This window comes from Bos indicus x Bos taurus, chromosome 17 (assembly GCF_003369695.1).
Source record: "Bos indicus x Bos taurus breed Angus x Brahman F1 hybrid chromosome 17, Bos_hybrid_MaternalHap_v2.0, whole genome shotgun sequence".
NCBI lineage: Eukaryota > Metazoa > Chordata > Mammalia > Artiodactyla > Bovidae > Bos > Bos indicus x Bos taurus.
The window spans coordinates 35,709,874-35,721,986 of NC_040092.1; the positions used below are offsets into that span (position 1 = coordinate 35,709,874).

The 12,113-nt window shown below is 33.5% G+C and overlaps 1 protein-coding gene across 4 annotated transcripts in view; it reads right to left on the reverse strand.

The window, feature by feature from the left end:
• Positions 1 to 12,113, reverse strand: part of FSTL5 (follistatin like 5) — a 930,680-nt gene that overhangs the window by 113,419 nt on the left and 805,148 nt on the right. For 2 of the 4 annotated variants that reach the window (XM_027567274.1, XM_027567273.1), the window contains exon 11: positions 6,478 to 6,504. The exons of the other annotated variants lie outside the window; for them this stretch is intronic. In XM_027567274.1, coding sequence (XP_027423075.1) covers positions 6,478 to 6,504 — 27 coding nt within the window. The remainder of the gene's footprint in view (positions 1 to 6,477; positions 6,505 to 12,113) is intronic. 4 annotated transcript variants of the gene reach the window in all.

Sequence of the window (12,113 nt, forward strand, 5' to 3'; positions counted from 1 at the left end):
CCATAGCTACAGAACTTTCTGTTATATTGTGGGGAAGTTATTTACTATGTAACTTCTGTGTTGTAATTGTAACAAGTAAGTAAGATGCAGAAAGGAAAACATGTAGCCGAGTGACTTGAACTCTTACTATGAGCTCAAGAAATGTTGAATTGTCCCTATTTTTATGATTGACATTATCTCTTTGAAACATCATTGGGGGGAAATGGTGAAATGGCATATAACCAAATGTACTTACTGTCCTCATGTTTTCCTCAAATCTATACTGTGAGATATACTACTAGTACATTTCAGCTTTTTATGAGGTTGAATTCTATGAATATATGAGCCTCCTGAAAGAACAACCTGATTTTCTAGTAGAGCAGTTGATCTTTGCAGGGGTGGTCTGCAAATTCAAGCTATTTTCATAATAATGCCAAGATGTCATTTGCATTTTTCTCTTTCATTTTCTGTAGAGTGTAGCTCTTGACAGTTTACAGGACATGTGGTGCTATGATGATATCACAACAGTTCAATGCAGAAGCAGATATAGGAATTCTACGTTTTTATTCAGCCAGATTTTTTTTAAATGCAGTGTTCAATAGTGAGCCTTTTCAATTTTTAAATATCACTTTACAAATAATATGCTATTATGGCTACATTTTTGAATTTCGCTTTAATTTCTAATATGGTAATTAAAGTGGATAGAAATAACCTACATAAACAAAAGCTCTTTGGGTTTTCAATAATTTTGAAAAGTGTAAAAGATTTCTGAGTCCCACAAAGTCTGACCGTGAGTTTCACTTACAATTTTTTCCTCATTGATGTATTGCAGTTTACTACAAAAGTTCTTGATGTAAGTAAAAGCTTTACAACTGTAGTCATTATAAAGTTTAGGAATATGTGCTGTTTTGTCTTTTTTCATCACTTGGTGAAGACAGACATAAGTACTTTGTCTTTTTCAGGTCGATAGTTAATCTAACAAGGTATAGTAGCTCAAAAAACTGATCTATAATTTGTTTTTTCCTTGTGAGATTTGTCTCTGCTTTGTTTTTCTTTCTATACAGAAAGGACATACACAAGAACAGAAGTATTTCCCAGAGGATTTTTTGATCAATACTGTACTTTTAAATATATGAGAGGGACTGAGGAAAAAAATGGATGTAATTTACATCCTTGTATCAATCCTTTGAGGACTGCTACACAAGAATAATAGGGCAGTATGATAATATAGTTACATTATGTGTTACATATAACACTATATTCCATAAATTATAACAAAATAATGGTTATTTGTGATTATTGGATGAATATTTAAGTCAATAGTAAAACTATTTTGTGGTGTTTGCCTTCCTCTGGTGTAAATTGCCATTACTTTAGCATTTAATTTATGGTCAATAGCAAATTATAATCCTACAATGCAGTGAGTTGGTAACCAATCAAAGGTCATTTAGTAAATTTTGTGTTAAAGAAAGTCCTTCATAGATTGATATTATTCTCTTCCTTTTCATCTAATTCTAAAGTTATTTTTAATAAAGAAGAAAATAGGCAAAAATAGATGGTCTGCATCATATTTCTCACTTTGACTAACCCAGCAGGGATGAATTTTCAGTTTATGAATATTCCCATTTTTGGTACTCAGTCTTTGGAGCTAAAATCCTTTTCACACATAGTAACACCAAACCATCACACCTCAGTGAGATATTTATGTTTTGTTCAATTGAAATAAGAGTAACTTCCTCTTTCAAAGTTTTAGATTTTTGGAGAGTAATTGTGTTAAACTTATTAGGCACTATTAATTCAGGAAGTAGACACTACCTGAACATTATATATTATTGGTCAGAATGATATTATCCAAAGCTAGTCTTAAGTCAGAATTCAATTCCCTGAACTTTCAAAGATATGCTGAAAAATTTGAATGCAAATCTGCATGATTGATTTCACATTCAATTATTAAGATAGCAAAGATTATATCATAATAGAGCATTTGTTTGCTATGTAGTTAATATTAGGAGAAATCATACATAATTATGTATATGTTCACGTGTTTGTGTATATACATATATTTGTTGTTGTTGTTCAGTCACTAAATCGTGTCTGACTCTGAGACCTCATAGACTGTAGTATACCAGGTTTTTCTGTCCTCCACTATCTTTATAGCATTGAACTTTATTTTCACTGGGTTTTCCTAATAGTTCAGTTGGTAAAGAATCCACCTGCAATGCAGGAGACCCCAGTTCACTTCCTGAGTTGGGAAGATCCCCTGGAGAAGGGAATGGCTACTGACTCCAGTATTCTGATCTGGAGAAGTCCATGGACTGTATGGTTCTTGGAGTTGCAAAGAGTCAGACACAACAGAGTGACTTTCACTAATTTTCACCACCAGACATGTCCACAGCTGAGCATCATTGCTGCTTTGGCCTAGCTGCTCATTCTTTCTGGAGCTATTAGTAATTGCCTTCTGCTCTTCCCCAGCAGCATGTGGGGCACCTTCCAACCTGGGAGATCATCTTCTGGCATCATCTTTTTGCCTTTATATGCTGTTCATAGGGTTCTCCAGGCAAGAATCCTGGAGTGGATTGCCATTCCTTCTCCAGTGAACCACATTTTGTCAGAAGTTTTCACTATGACCCATCCATCTTGGGTGGCCCTGTATGGCATGGCTCATAGCTTCTTTGAGTTACACAAGCTCCTTCTCCATGACAAGGCTGTGCTCTATGAAGGAGTTATACAAATATGCATACACATATATGTGGATGTATATATGCACATATATCTGCAAATGGTTATCTTGTCAGATTCCTTTTTTGATCTGAAAACAGTTTTATGAGATAAAATGCTAAAACATTGACATTTGTTTTTAACAGAGAAGATATGGAACTTGCAAATGAAGATATTAACAGCTTAATCACTCTGGCATTGGCATCACGAACAGACAGTAGAAGATGTTGTCTCTCCCTCATCCAATGATATGATACTCTAAGTCTCCTGAATTTAAAAGACTTACCTTCTGAAAGCTCTCTTTTTTCATTTTAAATATTTCACCAATATTGTTGTGAGACAGTAATTTGGTCCTGAGAACCTTACCAATATTTTGCTATAAAAATAATTATACAGTAGCTCATTAAGTTCGTGTGAACTCTTCTGTATTTCCCATGCTCCCCTGCAGCATAGTAGTCTGGACAATGAAATGTGACAAATCTGAGGTTGAAGGAGTTAAGAGAGGGCCTGATGCCTATTATTCTTTTTTTTTCCCACTTTGGTGACATTATAGGTCACAAAGCTAGTCAGATAATAATGTAACACATAAACTTTTTTGCATGATTTCACTGTGATTTTCTAATTGTACTTTGTGCTGGTTGGTGTTAATTGCCCAACTAATATAGTAATTTATTTGAATAATTCCTATAACATATATATGTATGAAGAGATTCATAAATATTTACAAAGATAATTTTAAAATAATATATATACATTTGTTTTCAGATCACTAGATGTCACATCAAGCCAGTATTTTCCAAAGTAATTTCAGTTCCATATTGATCCTATAGATATTCAGCAAAATGATCTTATTTACAATAAATTTAAAAAATGCTATATTACATAACAAACCATCTGACATCTCTCCTTAGAGTTTGAAATTAGTATATCTAAAAGTTCAACCTAATCCTACAGTGAATAAAATGGTTTAAATTCCTTTTAATTCAATGCTTATAAAAACCCTTATTATCATTACACCATAAAGCATATACCAAACTGTTGTCTACTTAAACAAATATTAGGAAATACATTATTAGATTATAAGACCATAAAAATATTGCAAAAGAGACCCAATCATGCTGAATATTTTAATGTATACTTTGAGATCATTTATGCAGTGAAATTAGTTGACAATGAGTTAATCTTCTATTTCACAAGATTAAAAATTTCATTAGAGCAGATACTAGATCTTATCTTTACAAATGCTTTCAAAGTGCCCTACATTTAGTTGTCTCTTTAAAATATTTGTAAATAAATGAGTGATATATTTTCTCCCTTTTAAAATGTTTTTCTACATTCCCACAAAAAAAAAAGTTTGCCTTTAAGTCATAATGACATTATAGAGGAATTATCATTTTGAAATCTCTTTCACTTATTATTTATCTTAAAATGCTTGGAATTCTTCAATGTTCTCTCTGAAAGCATTTTTTCATGGTAATAGTGAAAATATGAGTATACAATCAGAAAGCACTGCTAGAGTGAAAATAAAAATGGATCTCAGAAATATGTATTTTTTGTTAGTTATTATTCTATCCTTAAAAAATACAGGTAGAAATTTACTTTGGATGCTTCTTTTGTTATTTTAATTATTTATATGAAATAGTTGTACACGTTTGTGGTTTAATGATTCCTCAATTTGGTCTATTATGCCTGGCAACCATTATTATTACATGCAATCATTTTCAACTGTAATGCCTTACTGATAACTGTGGCCTTATAAATATAATTTACAGATTCCTGGAATCTGAGTCAAACTATTATTTTCTCAAATATATTATTTTAAATTTTATTTCAGAAAACAGTAAAGTATTCTGATGATAACAGTACATAGAAAAAAGGATTTTAAAAATTTCCTAAAATATTTCTTGTATATGCTTTAAAATTATCTACAAAATATATTAAATAGCTATGATTTCTCAAGCACATATTCTGGGTCAAACATCATAAAGAGTAAGCATATCACTGACTGATGGAGAGTACTTATTGAAAGCATATAGTTTCAAAGATTAACAGAAGAAAAACTTAAAAAGATAAGAATGTTTTCATATAATGAATCTCAGGATGATTTTAATTAATCTGGAGGTCTCCTGTATTTTTAAAGGACACCTGAATAATATTATACTATTATTACATACTAATGATTATTATAAAGTACTAATGTTAATGACATCAATTCAAGTTATAAAAAAGAGTTGTTTTAGCTATTTTAAAGAGATTTACATATCACAAATTTGCAAGGAGGGTGCCAAACTATATTTCAAGCATTGTTTTAAAATATTCTGGCTCAGAGAGGTAAAATGACTCATTCTAATTTCCACAGCAATTAGTGATCAAGCTAAACCTGTGGTACATGATCTCTGAATATTTGGGTTTTATTCCTTCCCTTTATAATGATTAAATAAAATCCATTTTTATAATACCCAGAGAAATATTTGTCTGGTCTCAAGAAATAAGAGAGTCTAAAGAAGCATCTAACATATATGTTAATCATGTCATAATAATATCCGTTTCAGTAATGATTGAATTTGTACATTCAAATGTGAAATATCCAAGTGGAATAAAATGAGAAGGTAAAATTACTCCAATAGCTCTTTAGTAAACTGGAGTTTAGGGCCTTTACAGAAGATTTGAGGAGAAAGAAATACCAAGGGAGAAAAAAAAATGTGTTATGCTCATCTTTGAGAATAAAATTGAGACGGCTAAATTTCAGAATTTATTAACCCTTCTGAGGCATGGTCCTCCAGGTGGCTGTGACTCCAATTCATATAAGAGTCTACAATAGGAAACAAAGAAGTTTTTCTACAATGGTTTGTGTAGGCAATTACTTTGATAATTGCCTTCCAAGAGTGTAATGATGACTTATCCACACTTTTCTCCTAAGAATTTAAGTAATGCACTCGGGATATTTAAATTCTGGGTAAACACTGCCACTTGGCTTTTGTGGCTAATTAAGAAAAACTAGCACAATTGAGTGCAAACTATAATTTAAAAAGTTGATAAAACAACCTTGTTGAGAACTAACAACTATCCTTACTTCTGAGATGACGAATTTGTGAAATAAAGAGACTCTAGTTTACATACTGGTACAGACTGGATTTGAATCCAGTTACTTAAGTTTATATCCCATTTCTTCCCCCTTTTTTTAAAGATTATTTTTGATGCAGATTGTTTCAAATCTTTATTGAGTTGTTTTTTGTTGTTGTTGTTTTTTTTAACCAATATTGCTTCTTTGTGTTTTTGTCTTGGGTTTCTGATCACAGGGTTTGTGGGATCACATGCCCCTACCCAGAGATTGAACCTACAACCCCTGCATTGGAAGGTTAATTCTTAACTACTAGACTGTCAAGGAAGTTGCAATAACCTGTTTTCTTCATTTATTATATTCCATTCATAAGGTAATAGTTTTCTAATTTTTTCTTTTCTAATCTAAATCAGGGCTTAATATATAAATTATGTTTAACCAAGTTTGCTTTCATTTATTTGACTAATTTTAATTCTATACTCTTAAAAAGCATTTCCATATATTGTAACATAACCTCCTGATTATATATCAATAATAAATCAAGCTGATGAGGATCTATAAATATTTTAAATGGTAGCCATTTAGAGAATAATACTGGTTTACACTCAAAATTTTAATGAAAATAGAAATGAATAAGGCAATTATTAGAACTGATAGTAAAAAATATATCAAGTAAGCAAAATAATCACAATAATATAAAAAATAATGGAACTTAGTACCTTCTTCTCTCCATAATATGTTAGCTACTGCAGCATGTTTGAAAGAAAAAGGAGAAAAAGAAAAATGAGTAAAGTGAGAATCAATTACATAGTAATAAAAATAACTATCAAAGAGGTCACAATCTCTAAGATAGAACATGCATTTAAGAATAGTGAAGGTGAATTCAACAATCTACTCTAACAAAACATTAAAATGCTGGGAGTATGATAATGTTTGGCTCATGTCGTGATAGCCAATTCTTCTTTACAGTAGAGATTATGTTAATAAACAACAAAAAATTATGCATCACTGAAAACATTGGGATATTTAAGCTAATTTTGTTAAAATATATCTTTAAAACATGCATAGTAGTTAAAACTATTCATTTATTTGAGGTAATACTTAAAAGTTAATAATTGAAGCAGTTATAATTTTAAAATTCTTAATAATCATAAGTAGTACTTCAACATGGTATGCAATGAATGACAAAATGAAAAACGAAATCACAGAAAACTAACCAAACTGATCACATGGACCACAACCTTGTCTAATGCAATGAAACTATGAGCCATGCCATGTGGGGCCACCTAAGATGGACGGGTCATGGTGGAGAATTCTGACAAAACATGGTCCACTGGAGAAGGGAATGGCAAACCACTTCAGTATTCTTGCCTTGAGAACCCCATGAACAGTATGAAAAGGGAAAAAGATAGGACACTGAAAGATCAGCTCCCCAGGTCTGTAGGTGCCCAATATGCTACTGGAGAATAGTGGAGAAATAACTCCAGAAAGAATGAAGAGATGGAGCCAAAGTAAAAACAGCACCCAGTTGTGGATGTAACTGTTGATGGAAGTAAAGTCTGATGCTATAAAAAGCAATATTGCATAGGAACCTGGAATGTTAGGTCCATGAGTCAAGCAAAATAGAAATGGTCAAACAGGAGATGGCCAAGAGTGACCATCATTAGGAATCAGTGAACTAAAAAGGACTGGAATGGGTGACTCTAACTCAGATGACCATGTTATCTACTACTGTAGGTAAGAATCCCTTAGATGAAATGGAGTAGCCATCATAGTCAATGAAAGAGTCCGAAATGCAGTACTTGGATGCGGTCTCAAAAAACGACAGAATGGTCTCTGTTCATTTCCAAGGCAAACCATTCAATATCACAGAAATCCAAGTCTATGCCCTGACCAGTAATGCTGAAGACGTTGAAGTTAAATGGTTCCCTGAAGACCTACAAACTTCAAGAACTAACACCCAAAAAAGATGTCCTTTTCATTATAGGAGAATGGAATGCAAAAGTAGGATGCCTAGAGACACTTGGAGTGACTGGCAAATTTGGACTTGGAGTACAAAACAAACCAGGTCAAAGGCTAACAGTTTTTCCAAGAGAATGCACTGATCATAGCAAACACCCTCGTCCAACAACACAGGAGACAGCTCTACACATGGACACCACCAGATGGTCAATACTGAAATCAGATTGATTATATTCTTTGTAGCCAAAGATGGAGAAGATCTACACAGTCAGCAAAAACAAGACCAGGAACTGACTGTGACTCAGATCATGAACTCTTTATTGGCAAATTCAGACTTATACTGAAAGTAGGGAAAACCACTAGGTCATTCAGATATGACCTAAGTCAAATCCCTTATGATTATACAGTGGAAGTGACAAAAAGATTCAAGGGATTACATCTGATAGACAGAGTGACTGAAGAATTATGGAAGGAGGTTCATGACAGTTTACAGGAGGCAGTGATCAAGACAATCTTAACCCAGAGGGATGGTATGGGGAGGGAGGTGGGAGGGGGGTTCAGGATGGGAAACACGTGTACACCTGTGGCTGACGCATGTTGATGTATGGCAAAACCAATACAATATTGTAAAGTAAAAATAAATAAATAAATGAAAAAAAAATCTCCAAGAAAAAGAAATGCCAAAAGGCTAAATGGTCGTCTGAGGAGGCCTTACAAACAGCTGAGGAAAGAAGAGAAGTGAAAGGCAAAGGAGAAAAGTAAAGATATATCCATTTGAATGCAGAGTTCCAAAGAATAGCAAGGAGAGATAAGAAAGCCTTCCTCACTGATCAATGCAAAGAAATAGAGTAAAACAATAGAATGGGAAAGACTAGAGATCTCTTCAAGAAAATTATAGATACCAAGGGAACATTTCATGCAAAGATGGGCACAATAAAGAACAGAATTGGTATGTGCCTAAAAGAAGCAGGAGACATTAAGGTGAGGTGGTAAGAATACACAGAAGAACTATACAAAAAGAACTTCATGACCCAGATAACCACTATGGTGTGATCATTCATGTAGAGCCAGACATCCTGGAATGTGAAGTCAAGTGTTTCTTAGGAAGGATCACTATGAACAAAGCTAGTGGAGGTGATGGAATTCCAGTTGAGCTATTTCAAATCCTAAAAGATGGTGCAGTGAAAGTGCTGTACTCAATATGCCAGCAAATTTGCAAAATTGAGCAGTGGCCACAGGACTGGAAAGGGTCAGTTTTCATTCCAATCCCAAAAAAGGCAACATCAAAGAATGTTCAAAATACCACACAATTGCACTCACATGCTAACAAAGTAATGCTCAAAATTCTCCAAGCCAGGCTTCAACAGTATGCGAACCATGAACAAATGTTCAAGCTGGTTTTAGAAAAGGGAGAGGAACCAGAGATCAAATTGCCAACATCTGTTGGATCATCGAAAAAGCATGAGAGTTGCAGAAAAATATCTATTTCTGCTTTATTGATTATGCCAAAGACTTTCACTCTGTGGATTACAACAAACTGTGAAAAATTCTTCAAGAGATGGGAATACCAGACCATCTGATCTGCCTACTGAGAAATATATCAGCAGGTCAAGAAGCAATAGTTAGAACTGGACATGAAACAGCAGACTGGTTCCAAATAGGGAAAGGAGTATGTCAAGGCTGTATATTGTCACCCTGTTTATTTATCTTGTATGTAAAATGCATCATGCAAAATGTTGGGCTGGATGAAGCACAAGCTGGAATCAAGATTTCTGGGAGAAATAGCAATAACTTCAGATATGCAGAAGACACCACCCTTATGTCAGAAAGAGAAGAAGAACTAAAGAGCTCTTGATGAAAGTGAAAGAGAAGAGTGAAAAAGATGTCTTAAAACTCAACATTCAGAAAACTAAATCATGGCATTCAGTCCCATCATGTCATGGCAAATAGATGGTGAAACAATAGATGGAAATTGTGAGAGACTTTATTTTTGGGGGCACAATAAATGTTCCTTTACTTTATTTTTCTCCAAAATCACTGCAGATGGTGACTTCAGCCAGGAAATTAAAAGATGCTTGCTCCTTAGAAGAAAAGCTATGACCAACCTAGACAGCATATTAAAAAGCAGAGACATTACTTTGCCAATGAAGGTCTGTCTAGTCAAAGCTATGATTTTTCCAGTAGTTATGTATAGATGTGAGTGTTGAACCTTAAAGAAAGCTGAGCACCAAAGAATTGATGCTTTTGAACTGTGTGTTGGAGCAGACTCTTGAGAGTCCCTTGAACAGCAAGAAGATCCAACCAGTCCGTTCTAAAGGAAATCAGTCCTGAAATTTCATTGGAAGAACTGATGCCGAAACTCCAATACTTTGGCCACCTGATGAGAAGAACTGACTCATTGGAAAATACCTTGATGCTGGGAAAGACTGAAGGCAGGAGGAGAAGGGAATGACAGGGGGTGAGATGGTTGGATGGCATCCCCAACTCTATGGACATGTGTTTGTGCAAGCTCCAAGAGTTAGACATGGACAGGAAAACCTGTCGTTCTTCAGTCCATGGGGTTGCAAAGAGTCGGACAGGACTGAGTGATGAACTTAACTGAAAATGCAATAAACCTAAATATATCTTGTTAATTTCAATGCATAATGCTAAGTCACCTCAGTCGTGTCCAACTCTATGCGACCCCATAGATGGCAGCCCACCAGGCTCCCCCATCCCTGGGATTCTCCAGGCAAGAACACTGGAGTGGCTTGCCATTTCCTTCTCCAATCAATGCATAATAAACAGTTCTTATTAAATTATTCCTGTACAATAGGCCTATTAACTATTGTGTAGGAACTAACTAAATAAATGGAAAGTTAAAATATTAAGGCAGGTATGAAAGTAAATATCAACTAAAAATATTCTCAGCAAAATGCCTGCCTCTCTTACTAATTCAAATTTATTCAATTGTATATAATTTCATTTTTGAAATATACTTGATTTAGATTTATAAAAGCTTTGGGCATACACATACACTTTTAAAGCAAAACAATATTAGTGAAAAGGAAATGAAACTAAAGGCAAAGCTCATACACATCTGATTACTCTGTGCACATTTTAATGATATTAAACATAATTGCTCTTGGAAAAACTAAACCCTGACCGTCAGTGTCATAGAGCGAAAACTGGATTCCAGTGCTCCTTGCTGGAGGCTTGAGGACCATGTCATGTACGTTTTAGTACCTATTATATATTTTAAATTAATTTTCATAGAGTAAGCATTTTTTTGAGATTCTCTCCTGTAAACAAAGGTAAGTAGACTTATGTTTCCTCATATCTTCATCCAAGGGGTATGAAGTGTGCATATCATGCGCCAGGCACTGCATTCAGTACTACATTACACAGGAAAGCATGACCTAGTTTCTGTGCTAATAGTGTTTATATGGTAGCTGTTGAGTCGCTAAGGTGAGGGTGAAGAAAAAGAAAAAACAAGATTCAAATTATATAATTTCACAATGAAAATTTTAATGTGTTGTGAAAGAAAGGAACATAGTACCCTGAATGCTTTTAATGAGTGGGTTACACATGATCAGTGAATCTGGGGAAAATATCTCTCCCTAATGATGATGCTGAAGAGGAAATTTAAAACATGAAAAAGAGTGCACACAGGGAGGGTTGGAGGAATCTGACTTTCAGATATAGGAAAAGCATGCATAAGCCCTGGTGGTATGGTAAAACACTGCTATGTTAAAGGTCTAAGGGCAGACATTTTCAAGATAGGCAATAACATGTGAGAAAGTACAAAAAATACATGACTTGTAATATTAACACCAGATAAAATAAAATTCAAAGCACTATGTAATGAGTTTAAAATTATATAAATTTAGAGTACAGTATTAAAATATAAGACAAACTATTAGTATTAGATACAACATTCATAAAGCTACACTCATATTCTGCTTTGACTCAGTCATCTTCAGTATTTGATAAATGAAGAGGAAAAACACAAAGTTACAATGACACGATTATTATTGCTGAATTAGTATTTTTATAATAATACTATTATAAAAATACTAATTATATATTATATATATACTATATATAATATACTATTATATTTTATAATAATAATATCACAGAATGTTCTGTGATAAAAACAGGAAGTGTTTTCTTTTCAAGTTTTCTTGAGAGATATTCAAGAGCAGTCCCAAAGTAAGTTGAAAATGGAAAGACTTGCTGTATTCTGGAGGTAGATTCCAATAACCATAAATTGCTTAGATATCTTCAGAAAGCAATAAAGCAAATATAAAAATGTGTTACAAATATTTAAAACTATTAATACAAAATCATTTAACAAATGAAATATTTTAAAAATCAAATATAATTATAACTCTTATTAAGCAACAAAAAT